Source organism: Odontesthes bonariensis, chromosome 16 (genome assembly GCF_027942865.1).
Source record: "Odontesthes bonariensis isolate fOdoBon6 chromosome 16, fOdoBon6.hap1, whole genome shotgun sequence".
Lineage (NCBI taxonomy): Eukaryota > Metazoa > Chordata > Actinopteri > Atheriniformes > Atherinopsidae > Odontesthes > Odontesthes bonariensis.
The window spans coordinates 12366808-12390500 of record NC_134521.1 but is presented as its reverse complement, the minus strand read 5'-3'; the positions used below and the strand labels follow the sequence as shown (position 1 = coordinate 12390500).

At 42.2% G+C, this 23693-nt stretch overlaps 2 protein-coding genes across 5 annotated transcripts in view; one reads left to right on the top strand and one right to left on the bottom strand.

Annotated features, from left to right (window-relative positions):
- Positions 1-787: 787 nt before the first annotated feature.
- On the top strand, positions 788-6520 carry radx (RPA1 related single stranded DNA binding protein). 3 transcript variants are annotated; one of them, XM_075487952.1, is made up of 15 exons: positions 788-1592; positions 2190-2332; positions 2418-2610; positions 3032-3140; positions 3240-3340; positions 3417-3530; positions 3619-3714; positions 3799-3966; positions 4103-4260; positions 4342-4451; positions 4574-4621; positions 4700-4794; positions 4862-5095; positions 5567-5749; positions 5826-6520. In XM_075487952.1, exons 1-15 carry the CDS (start codon positions 992-994, stop codon positions 5957-5959), a joined length of 2487 nt encoding a protein of 828 aa, XP_075344067.1. In that variant the 5' UTR covers positions 788-991; the 3' UTR covers positions 5960-6520. The 3 variants fall into 3 exon arrangements, with proteins under 3 accessions (XP_075344067.1, XP_075344066.1, XP_075344065.1); XM_075487951.1 differs by having other exon boundaries at positions 789-1592; positions 3411-3530; positions 4865-5095; XM_075487950.1 differs by having other exon boundaries at positions 789-1592; positions 3411-3530.
- Positions 6198-23693, bottom strand: part of npas2 (neuronal PAS domain protein 2) — a 45726-nt gene continuing 28230 nt past the window's right edge. For both annotated transcript variants that reach the window (XM_075487948.1, XM_075487949.1), the window contains exons 3-22: positions 21292-21348; positions 20303-20457; positions 20118-20209; positions 19595-19684; positions 19225-19345; positions 17999-18112; positions 17784-17902; positions 15801-15883; positions 15594-15700; positions 15340-15487; positions 15120-15204; positions 14888-15014; positions 13641-13738; positions 13456-13542; positions 12997-13182; positions 12221-12421; positions 11666-11850; positions 11484-11576; positions 11190-11400; positions 6198-10087 (exon numbers count right to left, since the gene is read on the bottom strand). In XM_075487948.1, coding sequence (XP_075344063.1) covers positions 9875-10087; positions 11190-11400; positions 11484-11576; positions 11666-11850; positions 12221-12421; positions 12997-13182; positions 13456-13542; positions 13641-13738; positions 14888-15014; positions 15120-15204; positions 15340-15487; positions 15594-15700; positions 15801-15883; positions 17784-17902; positions 17999-18112; positions 19225-19345; positions 19595-19684; positions 20118-20209; positions 20303-20457; positions 21292-21348 — 2572 coding nt within the window. In that variant the 3' untranslated portion in view covers positions 6198-9874. The remainder of the gene's footprint in view (positions 10088-11189; positions 11401-11483; positions 11577-11665; positions 11851-12220; positions 12422-12996; positions 13183-13455; positions 13543-13640; positions 13739-14887; positions 15015-15119; positions 15205-15339; positions 15488-15593; positions 15701-15800; positions 15884-17783; positions 17903-17998; positions 18113-19224; positions 19346-19594; positions 19685-20117; positions 20210-20302; positions 20458-21291; positions 21349-23693) is intronic.

Genomic DNA, 23693 nt, shown 5'->3' with positions numbered 1-23693 from the left:
TAACCATACATACTCACACCAACTCCTAAGGACAATTTTAGAGACACCAATTAACATAACATGCATCTTTTTAGACAGTGGGAGGAAGTCAGAGTGAACCCACGCATACACAGGGAGAACATGCAAACTCCACACAGAAAGGCCCCAGCTGGGAGTTGAACCTGGAACCTTCTTGCTGTGAGGTGACGGTGCTAACCACCACACCACCGGTTATATAACCCTCTGCTGAATTTCAATGAAGTCTACAATTACATTTTTAAATAATATTTTATATTTATATTTCCTCAGTCTTTCATAACTCCTGCTTCAGAACCAACTCATAATGTTCGGTATAAATTAGTTAAGTATTTATGCTACTATAAAATGAAAAGTGGAGAATTAGCTACATTCACTATGAGGAAACTAATGTTAAATCATATTTTTATATGATAAAAAAATAATAATTTTATTGTACCTACATGGTATTTATTTGCAATTAATTTATTTTCTATTTCAATAATTTCAAGCAATTAAAACTACTTTTTCTCAATAATAACAAAGTAAACATGAACTACACGATCGCGTCGGATTCCCACTCGTCGCTTTGATGACGTCACATTAACCGTTTCCTGCACAGCTCAGCGCGGATTTTGAAATCAGGAATCTCCCGAAAACATTTTCAGACTAATTTCGGTGTCAGGTTTCAGTGTTTGATACAGCAACATCGAACATGTTGTGTAAAGGTGTGTTTTAAGTTAATTGCTTTGTAGTCGTACGTGGTTTGCTGCTGAAGGTAAATGGTGACGCCATCAAACAGCACCGTGTTGTCATAAAAGTTCGCGAGCGGTAACGGAAATATCTCCTTCTTGTGTCCACACAAAAAAGTACAAATTATTAATTATTCTATGGTGACCGACTTCTTGTAAGATAAATGGAAGTTTTCGTAAATTTAGAAATAACTTGTTTCATCGGTTATAAATAAGTATTTGGGTTACTAGTAGATATTAACTGAATGATGGAGGATAACTCGTCTTGGTCCTCTGTTATGGTGACCGGTCCCTCTCAAGTGTCTTTCCTTCAGAGGACGTTGGAGCGGTTATCAACCACACAGTGCCTCAAACTCGGACCTGACGAGTCGGTTCCCGTTGCTGTCGTTGCTGTTCAGAGATACTTGTCCGAGCGGACTGAGGGGCAGCAGGGGCAACTCGACAGCTACAGCTACGACGTGACGGTCACAGACGGAGTCTGGCGAGCCAAATGCTTTCTGCACCACAGTTTGAATCATCTGGTGCACAAAAACACCCTGAGGACCGGGAGTGACGTCAGCATCACGCAGTGCTCCTTTGTTTACAACGAGAGGAGACTGGGACACGGTTACATTTGCATTGAGCAGCTCAGATGTGCCGCTGAGAGGTCTGCGGTCCTGCCCCGCATCAGTGCTGTGGGTCCGCTGCCCATGCTGGTGAAACACGGCATGGAGAGGAGCTCGGTGCTGCAAAGCGACGTCCCCCTTCAGCTCAGCCGCAAACACTACCTGTCTCTGTGGAACAACGACGACCCCGAGGGGGACATCTGGACCTCAGGGACTCCCTCATCTGAAACGGTGCTGGACGGTGAGTCACTGCTCTTCCCTTTCAGGAACCTAATAAGCTGCATATGATGCATGGCATAGCAGTCGTGCTTGGTTTGATATAAGTTTATGTCCTGGGTGACAAAACTTACCTAAAATAGTTTGCATTGTCCATCATAGTTTATGGGATCTTGGGATGATGTCTTCAAACGACTTGTTTCTCTAACTTGTATAATCCTAAAGGTAAACACGAGGATTTCTGGCTTCTCTACCTGAACAAGACTCATGATCACGAGTCCTGTTGATGGGTCCCTTGACTTAAAAAGTTCACGGCAAGATTGGCAACAAGCTGTCAAAACACAGTGTTGTTCACACAACAGTGAAGAGAGTTAAATTCCTACTTTACATTATATTCTGAGGTTTTACAATCCCCAGATTTCTTATCATTTAACCATCACTGTACTCTGGAAAACACGGCTGTAGTCTAAAACATATTGACAGAAACTTGCTCTCTGTCTGTTACAGCTAATCTTTTCCTTTATAAACATGCATTTATTTGTTTATTTAGTATGGCAGAATAGAATTGGCCTTGGCCATCAAAAGGCTGTAAACATCCTGAGCTGCAGTATCTTCCTTTCAGTGTCCAAGATTACTCTTCTAAGTAGTCTGGAGTCCTCCTTTAGAATCTCATGGAAACCTCTCCCTCTCCTGGTGAAGATCATACACAAATCCAGATTAAGGTATTATGGAAAGTTTGGGCTCAAGATTGATTACCCCTACCAGGTGAGTTTGAACCTGGCATCACAAACGAGTACAGTACAGCGCAGTAGCGTACACGCTTTCATCTCGGTACTTGGTTGTATTTCAGGCCTACTTCGAAGTCGCTGACCAGAGTGGCACAATGTCGCTTGTGCTTTGGAATGAACTTTGTCCCGAGTTTTACCAGAGACTGAACGTTGGCACAGTGTTGTACCTCCAAAATTACAGCCTGAAGCAGAGTTACTCAAACCGCTCACGGCCACAAATGGACCATCACAGAATGAAGAACTTTAACTCTGTAGGTATGTACCGACACTGACTCTGTCACAGTTTCACATTTGAAAAATGTGAAAATGTAGGAAATGTTATCAGATATAAACATATACAAGTACCCCAGTTGCTCATTTTGCACTCAGCTCGTAATGGCAAACGTCAAACATTTAGGGAAAACGGCATCTTTTAAAAAGGTACATAGTCAGAGCACTTAACATTAAAGTCATGCACAGTGCTAAACAACTGCGACTTGTGTTTGTAACACGATGATAACATGTTCTATAACCAGCGGGGATCATTTTGTACGGATTAACTTTGTAAAAATGAAAAATTCATTTTGTTCTGCTCGATGCCTGAAAGTGGGCTCTTTGCTTCTGAATGTTATCATCTCCCATTTAGTTTCACGAAATCTTGAGATTGTTGTGCGTTTTTGTGTGTATTTCCTTTAAGAAATCTGCCTGAATCCTCGTAACCCAGCTTCGGTCATCACTGTGGTGTCACCAAAGAATGTGACGCCTCAGTGGGGACTGCCAGAGGTTTCCTACCAGTTCACCACCAGGTGATGATCGGCTGTAGTTCTTACCTTCTTTTTGGTTTTGCGTGTTGTTCTATGCATTAGTATTATTATTATTATTACAGTTGTCTGTTCCTCTTACAGGTCTGAGTTGGAGAAGTTGGCCAACAATTCCGCGTGCGACATCATTGGTCTGGTTACATTCGTTGGCCGTGTCGAGAGAGTGAAGAGTAAAGGGAACAAGGGTAAGATACTTTCGTATTTAATCTTAACGGCTTCACTCGCCTTTAGAGATTGACATTGTTCACCTTTTAGCTCCAGAGAAATACTGGACGTATCGCTGGGTCCATGCGGTGGACGGAACGTCTAACCACCCTTTCATCCTGGAGCTTTTTTCCTCGTCTCAAGCTGAAATCTTCAGTCATATTTGTCCAAGTAAGTCCCCTCTATCAGCTCGTATCCGACAGGTCTGCCGCCTAACTTGGACGTGAGTCTTATTTTCTTATCGTCCTCTCTGTCACAGTGACCTACCTGGTGTGCACTCAGATGAGGGTTTGCCGAGTGGAAGGCTCGTTGCCGTACCTCACAAGCAGCTGCGAGACCGAGATGTTCATCACAGGTTGGTGCAGCTGTGAGTGACGTGTAGCGATGGCTTTGGTGGGTGCAGGTGGAACTGAAGGGAAGTAAATTGTGTCCACAACAGGCTACCACAAAGGTCAGCCATATGTAAGTGACCCCAGAGTGAAGGGCTTCATCCAGTGGACCAAGACTCTGAAAGACAACATCATCCTGCAGAAGACTGCTGTTGGTGGCCATTATAACTACCCCCACGCCCCACAGTTATTCACACAGTCGACAGCAGACACATCGGGTGAGGTTTTTTTTTTTTTTGTGTAAGAACTATAGTGTCATTTTTTTATTTAAAAACATTTAGTTAAGCTTAATTTTGTTTGTGATATAGCATGAAGGGATATTAAACTGTCAAAACCTTTCCCTTCTGCTCGAAGATCAAGCTCCTCTGGTTTCTGTGGCCGACCTGAAGAGGGAGTTAGAGACCCTGCAATACAGAGAACATAAAAAACTTGCAATTCAAGGTCAGATCACAGCGGTGGAGTACACGAAATCCCCGAAGACCTCGGAGTCTCGAGGAACGGAAGAGAAAGAGGTAGAGTAGGTCGATTTTAAAGCTTCTTTTTAGGAGCGATGGCTGTTTGAAATGGAAATAAATCCACTGGTTTGTGAACAGGTGGCACCAGACCCACACAGTCACCCCGCCACAGCTGAGCAGACGGTTGTGGACAGTTTGGCTTCTGATGAAAGCTCAACACACAGAAGCAAAAGACGGATTCAAATGAAGTATGAACCGAATCCTGACTTCTGTTTTTGTGAGCTTGAGATCAAGTCATTAATTGTACTTTAATGGTAAAGTTAGAGCCAAGAATGATTTGATTTAACTTAATTTAATTCATGTTTTTTAGTGAAGCTGCACAGACTTCCCTAAATCGTGGCAGCACTCCACCTAAAAGGTAGTTGAGATTCATGTAATGGCGTTCATCGTCTAACCATTTCAAGCTTTCAGAGCTCATGTATTTCTGCTCCAACAGGAGGTTTGGACACAGAACAAAGACAGGAGAAGATCAGGAGGAGACGCTGTTTGCGTTGGAGGAGGTTCAACCTGAGGAACAAAGTCCAAGTCAAGGTGAGTTACTGGAGCTTCACCTTCACCACAGCGTGTGTCCTGATAAACTTTGACGTTTGTCTTCCAGCAGACTCTTTGTCCTGGGTGAGCAGCAGCTGGTGGAAGCAGCGACGGGAAGTCTCTGAACATCTGCGTCGGGCTGGCCTGCACCAGGACAGCATCTCTCGCAGGTTCACGTTCGATGAGAAGAATGAACTCCTGCAGTGGAGCAACCCTCAGCCGACACGGTGGACACCGGAGCAAACCGCCGACACCATCCCACCCGCGCTTTGTCCGGGGTTCTTCCAGCTAACAATATTAGGTAAAAAAAACAAAAAAAAAAACACTCGACTTGTGTTACACATTCAGTCTCTAACTTGTTCTTGCTCTCAGCGTCCTTCATGCTCTTGTTTCTGACACGAGGTGCTGACTCATTCAGAAAATGTAGGCCACAAATTATTTGTCCTGACGAGTGGGTGTCTCAACCGGACAAAATGTCTCTCCCATTTAGTCCTGAACAACCACGGCTAACTGACCTTTCTGCTTATATTGTATTACATTTATGTCACCGCTGAGTCACTCTGAGGTTGAGAGCTGCTGTCAGCGGAAACCAAGTCACACAGTCAGAGGTCTGAGTCACCCTTTAAAAAAACACCGGGATTCATGTAACTCGGTATTGATCCTCACATGCGTGCTCTGTGCTTTCATCCCATCTTAATGCACCTGAGGTGACTTACACCTCAGCTGTTACTTGTTCCTGTGCTTGAACGGCATCTTCCATTTTTTTCCACAGGTATCAACAAGCAGATGGCCGTCGATGCTGCGTTTTTTCCCATCGTGCGCTCCGACGACCCGCGGGCTGTAGGCCTTCCTCTGGATCCACATGACAACACGATGCTGTCCTGCCTTTCCTCAGGTTTCCTCTTCCCTCTCAGTGATTCAGCCAACCAAACGGAAGCAGCTCCTCCTGAGCCAGGTAACCCACCCGGTCAGAAGGCCAGGACACACGCTGCTCTGAGGCTTCACACTGACGTCTGCTTTTCTTCTTGCAGAGGTCTTGGTGACCGCCAACGAGCTGGAGGACACGCATGTGGTGTGTGTTTTGGACCTCTGCCATTTGGGTGGAGAAGAGGTGGAAATCCTTATCAACAAGGTGTACAAACTGACAGATGTTTCGCTTCATTAGAAGCCAATCAGAGAAATAATCATGTAATTAGCAAGCTTGTTTGGATAGATTGACGATTGGTTTCCTGTTGGACATTTACAGCACGTCACATCATTTTCTGATTAAAATACTGAAATCTATAAAAGTGCATCCTTTATTACAATTGAAAGCTTTCTTTCTGTTTCTGAACACAGGCGAAGGAAACCTTTAGAGTAAAAAGCTCGCTCAGGAATAATAAAAAAACAAACGCTTAAACATATTTATTTTCAAATATTCCACAATATCCAGGCTGATTTATAAATAATTCAATATATATTTAATAGAGATGTTTAAAGTGTAAACTTCATTTATTTCTTTTTAAAACAACGTTAATATATTTAAAGCTTATTTTTTATGATAAATACAGAGAGGAAACGAGCCACAAAGTGACTGTGCAACATCAACTTGAATGTAAAAAAAAGAAAAGAAAAACATCACCTCCTCTAATAAGACACTTCATCATCTGTTACAAAATTACTTTAATTTTAAAATCATGTAACATACATAAATGTAATCTATTAGACATAAAATAAACAACTATTCAGCCTATAATATTTGTCTTTTTTTTATTTTACATTCTATTATACAATATATTCAATGTTTGTTTCTGCACTGAAACTGCAGAAATGGCTGTATATCAGGGTTGTTTTTTTCTTTCTTTTTCCGTTGTTCGTGTCTCATGTCCTGGCAAATCTCGACACAGAAAAGTATCGATCCGCCACGCGAGTCGTCAAGTCAATACGTTACAAATCAGGAAAAAGTACAATTTAAATGTGATCTGTGTTCACGTGCCTTCAAAACAAAACAATGACACTCAATGACAAAAACCCATGAAGAAAAACAGCATTCTGAGGGTTGAGGAGAACAAACGTGGGACAGAGCGTTTCAACTCGACTACGAGGACAGAGCGGACGGATTATTTACAACCTTTGTGAGGCAACAGACGCCTAAAATAAGCTCTAAAGATCATTCCACATCCAAAGTGACAATAATTCGGGTGGAGGACACAGCGGAAATGAATGAGCCGAGTTTCCCTGCACCATCTCTGCAAGGCAAACGGAAAACACAACTGTTTGTGTACGTATACGGAAGTCTTCTCTGAATGATGCGCTCAGATAAAAAGTAGCCAAAGAAGGAATTTTAAACCATCACTTCCCTGAAAACTGAATATTCAGCAAGATTTTTGAAATCATATTGAAGAATAATGAAGACAGAAAACAGTAAAAAATAGTCGTCTATGGCACCTGTTGAGTTGCTGGTGGAGCTGGACCTTTAGGAACAGTTACGTGTCTGAAACTTGGGGGGGGAGAAAAAAAAGGGGGGGTTGTGACTGTCTTAATGATCATGCACAAGTGCACTTTTACTTGTAACTGAATTACTGTTTGTGAAATGAGCAGCTTGATAAGAAAATAATCATTTAATCTCTTTATCCCGGTGACTATGTGACCCTTTAACTGATGTTTGGGGGCGTCTAACCCTTTGCAGCACATTGGCAAAAAAGTCCTGTGTAACCGTTCTCTTCAGTGGACACGTACTGTACCTTTAAGAAAAAGTACTGCTGAAGGAATGTTCAGGACATTTTCATTAAAAAAATACTTCCATATAAATTACATGGTACAACTGTTTATAATACAGCTCTATATACATCTGTTCTGAGACATTTAAAACAGTATAAATAAACATTCTTCGATCAAATCGACATTGCACATAGAAAAGTGTAAAACGGCACTGAACGCACATGCTGAGTGTTGAGTCTTGTCGTGCAATATGAGCAGCACCAGTCTCGAATGGGACTATCACATAGTGAGCCTCGATGGGTGCAGACACCAACAAAAACTGTCTTTTTTTTTTTAAGGACAAACAGGCTGCTTTCTTTAAAGTGTAGCAACAACAAGCTGATTTCATGCTCAGCCACGCGTGGAGCACTTTGAAATTTAGATTATAAAGTCAAACTGTTTTTATTTGCGTACGTTTGACATCTGTCACACATGTTCACTGATGGATTTTCCAATACAGCACACTCCAATCCTCTTTCATTAGCAACTGTTGCCCCACTATTATCGCTGCTCCGCCATGTGAAAATGGAGAAAAGAAACATCTTTAATCAAGCCAACGCACGTGTTCGCAGCTGCTAAAGATGATAAGTAGTTGCACACATGCAGCACAGGCTCCTTCTCAGAGCTAAGATTGTCTTACAAAAAGCTTGTAACATCTCGAAACCACGACAGGACAGACTTCATCGTGTTTGATTCTTGCAATAATTGTAATTGTTAGTGTTTTATTAGTCGCCGCAGCTGTGCAATACTTCAGGAAGTGGAAGTTTCTGCATCTGCTGGCGATAATTTGGAGGTGAGCTCACTTGGTTGTGGATAGAGTGCATGTTTGTCCAAGTGAGTGAGTGAACGACAACACTGACCAGATGTTTAGGGAGCTGGCAGACTCTTCCGTCCCTGCAGGATTTAGTTTGACCGTGGTGGAAATGAAAACTAATAGTAGCCATGATGGGGGAAGGACACCAGGAGCAATGTTGACCTTTAATTGTCAAAAGGAACACGACGATCTCGAACTTTGGTGTATAAAACTAGCTTCTTTTTCCCTACTTTGACTTGAATATATGTACGTCACAGATGCACAAGTAATGATTTGATTAGGGTTTAAGATCATGGTTAAATGAATCTTATCAATTAAAAGGTTATTACTAAAGACTTTATGGACATGTAAAGGTTGCAAAAATCCCCCTAAATATATATGTATATATACATATATATCTATATATGTATATATAGATATATATTTATTATATATCCAATACAAATCTAGATTACTTCCATTTCAATCTGATGCAGAAAATAAGAAAGTATCCTCTTATGAAAATATACTTTTTTTTTTAAATTCCAAGTGGACCTGAGCTGGATTTTTAAAGCCGTAATCAGACAAAACTATCAAACTGCACCATGAATGCGTTACGGTTGAAGGCACAATTCTTCCCAGCCTCTGGTAGCTGTTTATCACACGAGGACACGTGCTGCACAGCTCATCAGAAGCACCTAATATTACAACTTCAGAGCTTTGCTGTCATTCTGTGTGAGGAGTAGTGAGATCGTCACAGCACCCCTTCTTCAGACCCAGATTGAGGCTTTAAAAATCTAGATACACTTTCTAATAATCAGAGAAACTCTCCATCTGAGCTTCCAGCTCTTACATCTAAATGCTCTCCAGTCCTGATTTTTGATATGAGGGTCATCTCACCTCTGTACTGACCTGCCATGAACATATCTAAATAAGCGCTTTAGGAGAATGATGGGAGGGGGTGTCACACACACACGAATCCCTTCGTGAAACAAACTATTCTCATTGGAGATACAATTCTTACCGAGGGGGCGATGATGGGGAGGGGTGTCTGGCTTTAGATTTGAAAAGTAATCTCACTGATAGTCATGTACAGAATAGAAAATTAATTCTTGGGAAAATAAATATTCTACTTTTGGGGACAAGTGGTACCAAGGTGCAAACAGACACTTAAAAAAAGAGCTCTATAAGATGAGAACTTCTGGGAAAGCGGCATTTTAAGAGCGTTGATAATCCACCAGTTCCAGCTGTCTCTCTGAGTGCGACGCGGCCTCGCGGTGAAGGCCCAGCGCCTCAGACGCCGCTCAGATCCAGGGGACGTTGGGTCAGTGCAGCCTCTGCTTGTGGTTTTCACCTCAGTGACGCGCAGACCGGCTTCCTCTGAGCGAGTGGCGTCACATCAAAAGTCAGATCGCCGCAAGCGGACTTCTCGCTCCCAGACGCTGCAGAGCTTCACGTCAAGTTTGACTTCCAAAAGCCGCAGCGCGCTGCCAGCTGCAGGGCCGCGTCACAGAGACAGATCTCAGCGCACCGACGCCGTCCTCAGTGCTACCGAGTCAGCATATTTCGGAAGTCGGACACGCTGCCAGTCTGGTTTTGGGAATGTTGGTATTGCCTCTGCTGCTGCGGCTGCTGTGTTAGAGGCAGCTGCTGCGTTTGAGACTGCTGCTGCTGAATGTATCCCACAGTGCTTTGCTGTGGGACATTGGTGGCGTGCAGGAAAGCTGGAGTAGACCCACCGTGAACAAGTCCTTGACTCATCTGCAGACACAAAAGAGAACATGAATGTACTCTGGTGAAGTTTAGTTGTTCAGTGTTTGTGATATTTTGAAGCTTTTTCCACTTATGAGGAGCATAGACAGAGAAAAGGATTTTAAATAAGGTGCCACGGTATAAATGTTTGTGTCATCAGCAAATAAATGTATTTTGTCTTTATGTAGCTCTTCTCCAAACACATTTATAGTAAATATGAATTAATACAATTAGGGCTACAATAGAGCCCTATGGAACACCTGTGGTGACTGTGAGAGAGGCAGATGTACACACATTCAATTATTCTAGAAAGATCATTTCTAAACCAATTTAATTACAACTTAAGGATGGCTTCAGATAGACTCAGACATGTAACTCTGCATCAAAGACTCATTCAAAGATTGAGTCAACAGACATTAAAAGCCTAAAAGTATCAGGAGTATTGGTGTTACCCTTGACTACACTTTGATTTACTTGAAAGACTGATTAGCTAAATAGAACCTGATCGGGATTTAACTGGTTTCCAAAAGTTTTAGTCGCACTTTGAATGTGTATAGGGTCCAATCCAAAGTACTGTTAGTTTTCTTTGCTTTGGCCCAGGCAGCATCTCTTTGTCTGATGCGGGTGGAGCATGTCTATCACAAATGGCCATAAAAGTGGATTTAAAAATAATCCCACGGTAGATCAGCGTCACTATTATAATCATCAATTAAAAAAGCTTGTTCATTAAAATGTTTGAAATGTCTCTCATGAATAAAAGGTAGAACACTTTTCTGCATTATCCAGCGTCTCCACAGTGAAGTGATGACAGCAGTGTATGACGGGTGCGTTTGTTATTGGTTATGAGCCAGATTGGTGACTTTCTCAGCTGCACCAAACAGAGTCTGCTCATTACATCGAGCGGTTGCACAGATGATGACAACCGATCCCAGTTCAGATCTCCTACTGAAACCCACTTGGCGTTAGACCAACTGTGAGAAAGGTTGGTAAGGGAAGTAGCCGCTTCATGCCGACTAACACACCACGATGCACGAGCCGCCATTTTGAATGTCCGAATGCATGCTTCGATAAATAAAGAGCGATAGAACAAAGCATCTCGTGGACGTCGTACCTGAAAGAACTGCTGGGGCTGCTGGAGCTGCAGGGAGTGCTGAGAGGCCTGAGGCTGACTGTGGTAGGCGGACTGGGACTGGTGTGTGATGAAGGTGTTGTGTGGGATCATTATGGGGGAACTGAAAACCGGAGAGGGCACGAGGACGGCGTTACAGTTGACCTGCTGCATGGAGAAGGAAGGGGTGATGATTGGCTGCTCCAAGCTGTATCTGTGTGGAGGGCACAATGAAGAGCTCAGTATGACACGATGTGACACGCATACAGACGCTGTGTGTGGAATCTGATTGCTTACAGGGTTTGGGAGATGCCCATGTTGCACTGGGAAGGCTGCGTGGTGACGCCGCTAGTGGGGACCAATGTTTGCATTGGTTGGTTGAGGAGCATTCTGCGGAGAAGAGAGAATCTGTCAGCGGAGGAACTTTGTGTGCAGCTTAAAAAACAAAATAGTACACAAGTTTCTTTCAGGGCTGTTACCGTAACTGTCCATCCTGGCTGAGCTGGCTGTCCGTGTGTCTTTGGTTTGCCTCCTGCTGAGGCCTGGTGTTAGTCTGAGAGAACATCATGGGGTTGCTGTAGAAGGGCATCGTCAGACTCGTGTTGGTCTGCACCGGCAAACTCACCGACTGCGACTGCCCACTCCGTGCAATCCTGTGCTGGACCTGCGATAAAGTGAATAATTGACTTTACAAAAACATCAGAATCCACTCATCAACTTGCACAAAAACAGAGTGAAAAAAACGGAGTAAAAACAGCCTCAACTTTTGGATAATCTCATCAAAACTGTCTAATTTGTTCATGAAAAATATAAACCATCTTGACAATTTGTGAATTTGTGAACAAAATTACACTTTGCAATAAAAAAATAAATAAAAAAAACTGCAAAACGGAACAAACTGAATCAATGACTAGCACAGTCGGATATTACCTAATTTAATTCATTTCAATATCATTCCCCAGAGTGTGGGATTTCGTGGCATCTCGCAGCTACGGTGCAGATTGCATCCAGTTGCCTCTGAGTCTGATTTGTACCTGCGTTGATGGCGAGCCGTTTTCTCTGAGGACAGAGTGGGGGGATGAACTGTGCGCCCCACACGATGCTGGTTTGGGGTGGCCCGAGAGCTGCCTGATGACCCCACTTTGGCTCTGCTGGGCCGGCCTTCCAGGACCCTGCTGCTGAGGCTGTTGCTGGGCCTGGCCAAAGTCATTGTGGATAGGCTGCTGTAACAACATCTAACACACAGACACAGGAAACATCAATTCACTTAAAACAACACCCCCCCAAAAAAAGCTTGCTTCCATATAATTACAGAAATGTTCCATGTTCAGTCTTAGTTTTGTATCTAATTAAAATGTCTGTAATGCCTTTGATTTATTCATGCTTAGGTGAAGTCACAAGTAAAAATGGATCAGCTCAGTTTTAGCTCTGGTTGGTAAAAGCTGTTCATGTGAGGCGTAAGTCGTCTCACCTTTGCACTTAGGGTGAAATGACATCAAACAGAGACAATTTGACTTTAATGAACAAACCCTGCAGCACTCTCACAGTCTCTTCTCTCTGCAGGCTATCTGTGCCATGTAGTGACCATGTTTGGCCTCTAGGTGGGGACACTTCACCATCACCAGAGAGGAACTACATTTTCCTTTCAGCTGATATGCACACGCTGAATGTTTTTCAATGTTTTTCAATTTTTTTGTCCAACGCAGAGAGCAACACCATGAATTTAGTTTACAAATGAAAAATACTGCTAATTACTTAAGACAAAAAATGGACTGAGAGGTCTTCTTTTCTTATTTTGCCAGAAAGCTACCTGTAGATTAGCAAGATTAAGCTTCTCCTTAATGTCGTGCAGCTCCTGTTGCTGCGTCTTAATGTCGGCCTGCAGGATGCGCGTTCTCTCCTCCAGCTGTTCCTTCAGCTGGTTCATTACGCTGAGCTGAGGCTGCTGCTGCTGCAGCTGATACATGGAGGACTGCTGCTGCTGCGATTGTTGTTGCTGTGAACGCAAAAAGTCAAAGTGTATTTCAGTGTATCTGGATGACTGATTTCTCAAAGAAATACACAAGCAATATGTTAAATAAACAGCAAAAAATTAAGACACAATCCTCTTTATTGTCTTTTTCTCAATCATTAATCTTTTAACCAGGCCAGGAGGCTCTGTACACATTCAGCATATGAAATCAACACATATGGCAGCAACAGCCATAACAGCGAGATATTGTACACTAACAAAAGAGAGGAAGACAACGGGCAGGAGAGGAAGACTAACCATTGCGGAGTGCTTGCTGCAGGCGGGAGAAAGGGGGAGACTCATTTGGGGCGCAAGGTCAAAGGAATTCTGTCTTTGTGCCATATTCTACAAGGAAAAAGGGAAACGTTTTACAGTTTAGCATCGCTGACCATTTTTATCTCCGCAGATAGAGAAACACATGAAGACACCCAGTATGAACTGACCTTTGTATCACTGGGCTGGTGTCTGGCAGATGTCTTGTCCTGTCCAACGGCAGCAGACTGCCATGATGGTGTGCAGGCCTCTGTGTAGGAATTCACTGCTGCAAAAGGAGACAGGCCACTTTTAACCGCACCGCCTGAGGACATGCTCGGTCTGATCACCATCACCGTTTCAAATGAGAGATTATATCTACAGCAAAAGGTAAAATATATTCTAAATTTACTTTGTAATGCTGCCTTTTAGGGGAAATTATTCGGCATCTGTATATTGGGCTTGAGAAACCTCACTCAGGGCACATAGGGGGGTATCCTACTTTGGACAGAGATTGGAAAGTTGATTTAATAACTTTCAATTTTGCAGTCTTTGGGCCAAGCTGATGCTGAAATATCACTTCATCGCTGTAAAGCCCTTAATACAACTATCCTGCCAGGCAAAAACATCTGCTGGACTGAACTAATCAGATGATCCAGGTCCAGGTTGGGCAACATCATGTGCCCAAACCTGATTATACTGAATGAACTAGTTTTACTATCACAGCTTTCTGATAGCATCCTTAACTTTCTGTCTGAGCCAAAATAAAAGCATTTCGTCTTTGGTTTTGTAACCACACTACCTGCTGATTCTCAAGCCGCTGACTGCCATCTCATTCTGCTGCTGACTTATTTTTGTAGCTCACACAGAATGAAAAAGGGAAATCCTCTACAAATAATTGTTCTGAATGTGCAGGAGGGTCGCAGCACTTTGTTTACTTTAAAGAAACTGCGACTGTGATGAATCTGCCCACTGCTGCTGTGTCTTCTTCATGAATATACAGGGAAATGCTTTAGCTAACTACACGGTGGGCGGAACAGCAGCTAGTTAAGACAGAATAAGGGCTCAAACTGTGTTAAAGTAATCCTTGGAAAGCCCTCATCATAGATGCGTGGTCGCCCACACATCAGAAGGTGTTGTATCGCAACAGTCGTCTATGTGCAGGGGTTTTACCACTGATCCCAAAGTCATCTCAGATTACATAACAAAGGCTCAACAGTGGGATTTTCCTAAAAACTAAATGGGGAAAAAAAATCAAATCTGCCATTTCCATTAAAGTCAGACCCAGCGAAAGAACATTATCACGAAGAATGATAATCAGCCCATTTTTAAGCCAGATTTCAATAACAGAGCCTCCAACCATACATGAGCAGGATATCTTTACACAATGACTTGCTGCTGAGTGAGTTAGCACTTTAGTGAGCAAAGGATGACTCACACGCCGAGTCCGACGGCGCTGTGTGGGAGGACTTCCGGGAGCTGTGGGAAGACACTGAACGTGCACCGCTGTTTCTGTCCTGCGGAGCGTCCAGTGTGGAGCAGATGTCCAAGTACAGCTCCTGAGCCTGGGGCACAGAGCAATGTTCAGCACTGAGGATCAGATCTGAAGCCGAGCTGAAGATGGCACTCATAAGCGTGACAGGTCACACTGCATGTTGCAGGGCTCTTACCTTCACAGAAGAGGGGGCTATCTCTGGTGGAGACAGCTCTTCAAGTCCAAAAGCTCTCCTCCGTTCTGCTCGCACCTCGGCGTAACTGAACAACAGTCAAAAAAAGTTACGTTATTTCAAACAAACATTGTTGTTTTTGACAAGATAACCCATACACAACAGTGGACATATCTCTCCTGAAAGATGCGAGAAAATATCAAGGGAGAACACTCGGGCTTACCTGACGACAGTGTGAGTGCAGACGATGAACTCAGGTTTGGAGTTCCACTGGTGGTAGGTGATGTAGTAGTGAGTCTGCAGCCAGATCCACTGCTGTCCTTTGGTGAGGAAGCGATAGTAGCAGGATTTACCCTTTCCAAACTGCATTACTGAGAAAAGAGAAAAGAGAGCTCACATATATGTGCTGGATTCAGAAATACACGTACAGCTTCCACCTTGTGTGAAATTGGAGGGGAAAAAAAAGAGGTTTCTTACATTGCTTGTGACACTGAGCTATGAGGTCCAAGTCGTCCACATGATAGTAATCATAACCAGAGGTTCCGAGAACTTCAAAGGGTAAATAACCTATGATGGGTGAAGCTCTGAAAAGACAAAACAAATAGGATAAACGTGGAGGATGATCAACAGTTTATAGAAAAAGAAACCGAACTGATGATTGTCAGGAACATAAAAATCTTTTACCTGTGATCTAAAAACAGGAACTTCCATTCGAGGCTGTGTCTGGAAGTGAATTCATCACAAGGATCTTCCACGTTACACAAATCCTGAACCAAAACACAGTCACAAATGAGGCAGTCTTCATCATGAAAGGGAGGAATCATCATTTAGTATATATTCATGTGGCGGTGACATCAAAAAGAAAACTTCATGGTGATGGTTTCACAGTAAGTTCTTATCGCAGTGTTGAGATACTGATCATACTGTGGCGGTTTTCCACGGAAAGTACAGTGTGCTGCTTTAGGGTCAAGTATTTGGTCACACTGCCTTGCAGTTTTCTTCCTATTCAATCAACTTGTGATCACATTTGTGTGTCACAGTCAGACAGTTTGAATGTTCTGCATATTTCCAAGCAGCTGTAACCTTGAGCACAGAAGTACATGGTGAACGAACGCAGATGACGACTGAAATTAGTCTGCAAGAGAAGCTGATGGAGTTAAACATTTGCTTTAAGAACTTGTTGCTACAGTTATATCATCTGGAGAATCATACGGAATAAAGAGTGAGGGAGATTTGAAGCCTGTCTAATAGATCTGGGTCTTCTGGACAAACAGGATTTTAATGAAAGAAGTTTCTTCTGTGAATAATTCATCCCACGCACTCTTGTAAATGCAGACAGAAGTTAATCTGGGCTGAGCCATCACTGGAATTGAAATGATGCATGAAATGTATACAGTGCACAGTGAAAATGAGTACACCCCTGTTGAAAAGTAACATTTTGAACAATATTTTAATACACACACAAGTTATTCCCAAAACGTGCATAGAGTAAGTTTAATACAACATCTGTTCAGCTTACAACAGAAAAGAAAGGTCAATAATATAACTTAAATGACATATTTGTCCATTTTTGTGAAATTATGCTGGTGCAAAAGTGAGTACACCCCTATGTTAAACTCCCTGAGAATGGGCCGTGTTGGCCCGAAATGTCATGAAATGACATTGACTTTAAGCATGGGGCACTTTTCTTTGTACTTTTCTTGGTGTCATCAGATCACAGGACATGGTTCCAGCAATCCATATCCTTAGTTTGTTTGTCTCTGATGAGACAATGATAAACAAATTTGCTTTCGATGGTGTCAAGCCTGTGAGGTGGTAAAAAGTGATTTGTACAAAGAAAAGTGCCCCATGCTTAAAGTCAAGCATAGTAGTGGGAGTGACATGGTTTGGGGCTGTGTGGATGCCATCAACAGTAGGAAGCTGAATTTCACCAAAAGAAACATGCTTGTCAACATGTACTGTGACTACTGAAGCAGATCATGATACTCTCCATAGGATTTCAGTCAAATCTCACACACGTCTCTTTTAGCCTGGTGCAGACTCAAAATGTAAAATTTCAATGTAAGGCAAGGATGAAACGCACAACGATGACCTCCCTTTTAATGCCTTTTCATTTCATGACATTTCGGGCCAACACGGCCCATTCTCAGGGAGTTTAACATAGGGGTGTACTCACTTTTGCACCAGCATAATTTCACAAAAATGGACAAATATGTCATTTAAGTTATATTATTGACCTTTCTTTTCTGTTGTAAGCTGAACAGATGTTGTATTAAACTTACTCTATGCACGTTTTGGGAATAACTTGTGTGTGTATTAAAATATTGTTCAAAATGTTACTTTTCAACAGGGGTGTACTCATTTTCACTGTGCACTGTATCTTTCCTGTTATGTTTAGATAGAGCTAAATATAAAATACTGATCTGTGTTGACCTGAGGTTATAAGTATCCAGGTTTCAACTCCTCAAGCCCTTTTGGGATGGGATGCATCCTAAATATGTAATCAACTGGTGTCACAAGACACAGAAACAATGGAGCTGGCATGGACCAAATGTGTCATCCCTCCGACAACAATCCTTTCTCTTGCGCCATGTTTTACGTTGCCGTGCTAACTGTGCCTAATGTTTCACTCCTTTGGAAGTCATAAAAGCAAAAGTTTTAACCTACCTTTAGAAACTGTGGAGTGACCAATCGAACGGTGGCGATGAGGCAGACCTGCTCCTCCAGCGATGACTGCAGACTTCTCGGTAACGTCAGTTCAAGCCCGTTACAGGAAGATGTAGGCACTGCGTGGCGAGGATCATGTGCATTCTTTTATTAATGCGGCTCAAAAACTGAGGTTTGTTTTAGGTTTTTTTTCCCAAAAAGAAAAATATTCTTACCATTGTTATGAAATTTAAAGTCCCCGACGAACTTGACGTACTCATATACAGGCGGCTCCTTTGGGTCCATGTTAGCTCTGGCTAGATGACAGCAAAATTCAATATGTGCCTCACCTAAAAATGTAAGAAAGAAGATGGTTAGACCCAATAAAAAACACAGTACACATACATATTTCTGCCTCATACTCATGAAGTAGAATTATTTTAAAGTAAATGTTTTAATTGGACTCATAATTCAACAACTGCTACAGTAGGTTGTGTTTTTGCTATTAAGCATGAAAATACTCAGCAAAGGGTTATGGTGTAGCTTTATGTTGTGATACAGTCAATATCTCTTTTTACAATCAATGTGAGATCATAGTTGATTCCTAATGTCAACAGTTTAAAATAAGCATTTCCTCTGATGCAGCACAGTGACCTCAACACCTGAATTCCTGAAGACTTTCACATTTGCTAGCAGTTGGGATGATCTCTTCCACAGAAAGGTTTTGAGAGGTAGCGTTAGCATCCTTTGAAAATGTCTCACACACCTTAAATTTCTTTCGTTTCTATTTGCAAAGTGAAATTCTGGTGCTGTTAAAAGCAAGGAATCCTGTTGACACAGATGGACTTCCAGAAAGGCGACGATCACACCAGACATGGCTTTGTGACAGTTCGCTATTAAGGCCTCTTAGGTTAGCCGAAGACATTGGTAACTCACGCTCTCTCTTCCCCAGAAAAGCCCAGCAGAATCACAGGATTAAGGTCAGTGTCTTGAGCCTCCCATTCTACATTGCTTTGGATTACTGTGTTAACATAACAGTGACTTGAAGTCTTAACTATGATACTAAGCTAGCTCCTATTATTAGCTAAAAGTCTAATCAAAGAAACACACTGATGAGCAATCCAATAAACTACAGTCTCCTAGTAGCAACTCTATCTATGAACAACTTAGTCACGATATTCTTTGAAGACGTTGTGAGTAAAACGTAAATACATCAAGAGTCAAGGGTTGTTTTTCAGTTCCAGACAAAGACCTGACATACACCCACAAACAGAACGAGCGATTTTTGAGCTGCAAGTCACAAATGGCCATACTGAAAGTCATATGACCTCCCCTACATTAATGTTTTGATCTCCTAAAATGGAAGGCAATCTATAGGCTTTAACCTTTCCACTTCCGCTGTGCTTCAACATGATGACCCAGACACGGTGCATGCAGGGAGGCCGCTCAGCAGGATACTCACTGTCAAGGAAGTCAGCAGCAATGGGGTCAGTCATCAGCATGTGGGATGATAGCAGCTTATACACCTCCCCGTGTTCCCGCTCCGGGAGGAAATTCAAGATATTTTGGTCCACCATATCCGACTGAGGCAAAAAGAGAAATAAATGACGGTCAGTCATTTCAGTATATTGTTGTTCTGCCCTCTTTTGTACATTTTACCAACACCTCCACAGCTATCACATCAATGCATCAGTTATAGTTATGGGAACAACATTTAAATGATATCAGGTTATTATTATCCCAGCCCGTCTCTGATCATGAGCCTTTTGTTCTGTGACAATAAGATGTGGACAGACACATGTGCTGGGATGACTTATTATGGGATCACTTACCGGTAAATGGCCAATAAGTGAAGACACGCTGTCAGATACGTATATGATGTTGCCATCTGTAGTTAATGCAACCAGGAAACCATCCAGGGCCTGTAAAAGGTTGGTTAAACGAGGTTAGAAGGGGTCTATGCGGTAAGTCCATTTGTCAGCAAAAAATACTTCCTGGCAAGAGGAGAAACATGGAAAAAAGAAGAGCTCATTAAATTTTGATTTTCATTAAATTTTGATTTTCATTAAAAATGCGTAAAATAGCATTGGCCTTGGGGGGAGATGCACTGAGTGCCCCTCTCGTTTATTCTGTTTCAACAATGTAACCCTGGAGAGTTTCTCATTCTTCTGCAATGTTTTTAAGACAAACAAGACCATATGTGCACTTTAACAACCATAAAAAACATCATTTGGATGCAAATAGATAACTCTGCATCAGCGTGGTATCTTTTCCAGCTTGCTGTAGCCATTTACTTCATTTTTCTAGCATTAAATATCACAACTAACTCTATAAATACATCCTCCTGAACATTACCTCCAGCATTAGCTGAGTAAACTCCTCATTACTGAGGAATGAGGGCTTCCAGTCCTGCCTCACATCGCAAACTTCATTCTGCGCAGTTATGTCTGAAAAAGGACGGAAGGTTGAAAGAAAAACAAAGATTAGCTCACCCGAAACGACTGAAATCAAACACAAATGACTGCATTACAGTGTGCTACCTTTCTGCTTCTGCAAGAAGTCGATAGTCCTCTGCAGGATGGTAGACTTATCCATCTTGCGCGGATGGCCATGACCCTGCAGCATTGTGCATAGCTCTTTGATGAGCACATTGAATTGGTCTCTTCTTTTCTTTTCCGATTTGTTACGGGATGCCCTATGATGGTGAGCAGATGGAAAGGAAAAAAGTCAGTTGCAGGGTGAACTGACTAACCAACCTGCAGTCTGTGCAGCAACTCTAGATGATCTACCCTGTGCACATTGTAGACTGAAGATTAAAGCTCAGAATAAACAAAGAATATGGTCCAACTATCTCATCTTTCATGACAACGTCCCACACCAGCACCTTCCTGCTCCATAAAGTTTCCTTTTCTCCTCATCTGTCCATAAAACAAACAATCTCAAAGCTTTAGCTTGTGAATCTCACTCCAGATAGGTTCCAGGTGCAGAATATGGTGAAAACGGAGTGCTGGTGAGCTACAAACTAATTTCTCCTCGTACTTAATATTCACATTTTTTTCTCAATGTGTTTTGGCACTCATCTTGAGTATTTGCCTCAAAATGTTTTGATTATCTCGTAATCACGCACGCCCCAAATCGTTTGAGTTCTTCCAGATGTTGTTTTCCTCTGGAAGGCATTTTAGAATTTTTTGACTTTTCGGTGTCAGTTAAATCTCTTTCTTCTACCCACTTCACCTGAGGTAGAAGCTGCCACATAATGATGCACAGCTTAACACACTCAGACCTGAGGTGCCCTCCAGCCAATGTAAGTGTGAGTCTTAACAGAGTTATTTTATTTTGTCACCCACATCAGGCACATAAAAATGATTAAAACAACAAAATATTTTGGTTGATTTGGCTTGAAGTTGGAAAATGTGCATTAAAATAGTTATAGGTCTGAAAACTCACTTGAAAATAATTCAACACACTGGATAAGCTTTGTTAATAGAGTCCAAACGGAAAGAAATGACATAAACACAGGTTTAAGTACCTTTTTGCCCGGTCCTTTTCATCTTCATCCATTAAATCTTCCACACAGCTGTTGGTACTAAAAACAGAAAGACACATGATTAGAAAGTAGTTTCTTTGATCATTTTATGTGTTTCTATGTCACATGGCTGATAATTTGATGATAACAGTGTTGCATATTTCCCTTTTGATACACTAAACACTCCCTGCACTAGTCGTATTAGGAAACCACAGGTGCTGATAACAAAATCAAAAATGGCCGATTCAGGTGTTACAAGTCTCTGTTCAAGTGTCCCAGTGAAACATGACAGTGAGACAGATCAATTAAATGTAGCCATTGCCACTGGATATGTTCTTTAATAGAGACCTGTAAGCATCAACTTACAAGAGAAGCGTATTTAGAGGAAAATAACACACTCTCCACTGCTGCTGCTAGAATTCTGTTCGTGTGACCTGCAAACCAAGCTGAAGCGCCTTGTTTTCTCCAACTTTTCAGAGGTCACTGTGGCACACAAACAACCCGCTCTATATCAGTATTTTAGAGTTATACAGTCGCCATAAACAGGCTAACATGGTCCCGTGTTTTCCTATTTTCACATACTAAAACAGGTCACGATTAGCAGCAAAGATAACCGTAATCAGAAACAATTTCTCTTGTATGTAAACAGCCTAACCCAAATAAGACTGGAGTATGGCCGATTCAAGTTTGGTTAAAAAATTATCCGTGTGTAAAAAGAATAAAGCGATACTCCTACAGAGTAAATACAGCCTGCACCACGGAGAATTCTGCAAGTCTGCAATACTCTGCACGGCAAGTAGTACACGTTTACGATCATGTGAAAATGAAAGCGTGTCCTCTTTCACTTCGAAGGTTTAATGTGTCATGACACAAAAAAAACAACAATCAGGTCATTGCTGGATCACCTGGTTCATCTGGTCTTGGCATATAATACCCTCATGTTGCAAAATGTAAAAGCAGAGTGTGAAAAAACAAAACATTTCGTATTAAAACCTTTTCTGTGTGATGTCATCAGTCTCGTGTTGTCATGAAGGGATTTTAAACCCCTTTTCTTTACAGCATTGTTCCACTTCAGTGAGCTTTGTGGGCATTTGCTTATGCACAGCTTTCTAAAGGTCCCCCCCCAGCATTTCAGTCCGGTTGAAGTCTGGACTGACTGGACCATTGCAACACCTCAAATCTTTTCTTTCTCAGACATTCTGTTGTAGATTTACTAGTGTTTGGGATCATTGTCCTGTTGATGACCCAGTTTCAGCCCAGCTTTAGCTGCCGGTCAGATGGCCTCACATTTGACTCTAGAACACTTTGGTGTACAGATGAGTTCATGGTGGACTCAATGACTGCAAGGTGTCCAGGTCCTGTGGCTGCAGAACCAGCCCAGATCATCAGGCCTCCCCTACCGTGCTTGGCAGCTGGTCTGAGGTGTTTGTGCTGATACGCTGTGCTGTTGTCTGTGTAATAAAGCTGCTCTCGTTCACATTTCTTTTCTGTTGATTTTGTCAGACGGCTAAACGGTCACAGGCAGACAGACTTAACCGTGTCACCGTGCCAACTCTTCCAGAAGCCTTAGGGGTTTGTTCAGGTGTAACTTTGCAAGCCTGCGGCTTTCTCCTGGCAAACCACCAAAACAAACTACACCTTTTCAGACTTTTTCTGATCGTACTGTCATTAACTCTGAGGTTTAACATGCCGACTGAGGCCTGTAAAGTGTAACTCTTTCCGCAGCTTCTCAGAGCGCTGCACGGTCTGACCTTTGAGTGAACTTTGCTGGGACGCTCAGTCCTGGGAAGATTGGCAGCTGCCTTGAAGGTTTTCCACTTGTAAAATAATCTCTCTCGCTCTAGAATAATGGACTGCTAATAGTTTGAAAACGGTCTTGTCACCCTTCCCAGATTGATGGGCAGCAACAGTTTGATTAACAGCACCTGGCTGCTACTTATCCTCTCAATTCCCATGGAGGCGGTAAGGGTGGACTTAGTTTTTCCCACACTGCTTCAGCGGTTGTTGAATAAATGATACAGTGTAAAATGTTGTACTGATCTACCTTCAACGCCTGGTAGAGAAGCAGGAGTCTCACGGCTTAAAACCCCAGCATTGAAAGAAGGTAAGCTTTCTTTTCACATGACTGCAGCGTTAATATTGCAGCACTGAGGAAAGTGCAAACTCTGATACGTCTTTAAACATAATTATCTATTCTTAACAAGTTGTGAGGTGACTGTTATGTTTAAAGATTTTCAATGAAAGTTCAGATGGAATAAAACAGGACAACCACTGAAATATTCAATGTTGTTGGAGACACAAGAAATGTTATTTTAAGTTAGAAATGATCAAAAAAGAAGATTTTAGGGCAAAACTGATAACCAAATGGTGTGGGCTGAGAAAAGGATTAATCTGATTTATGAGTG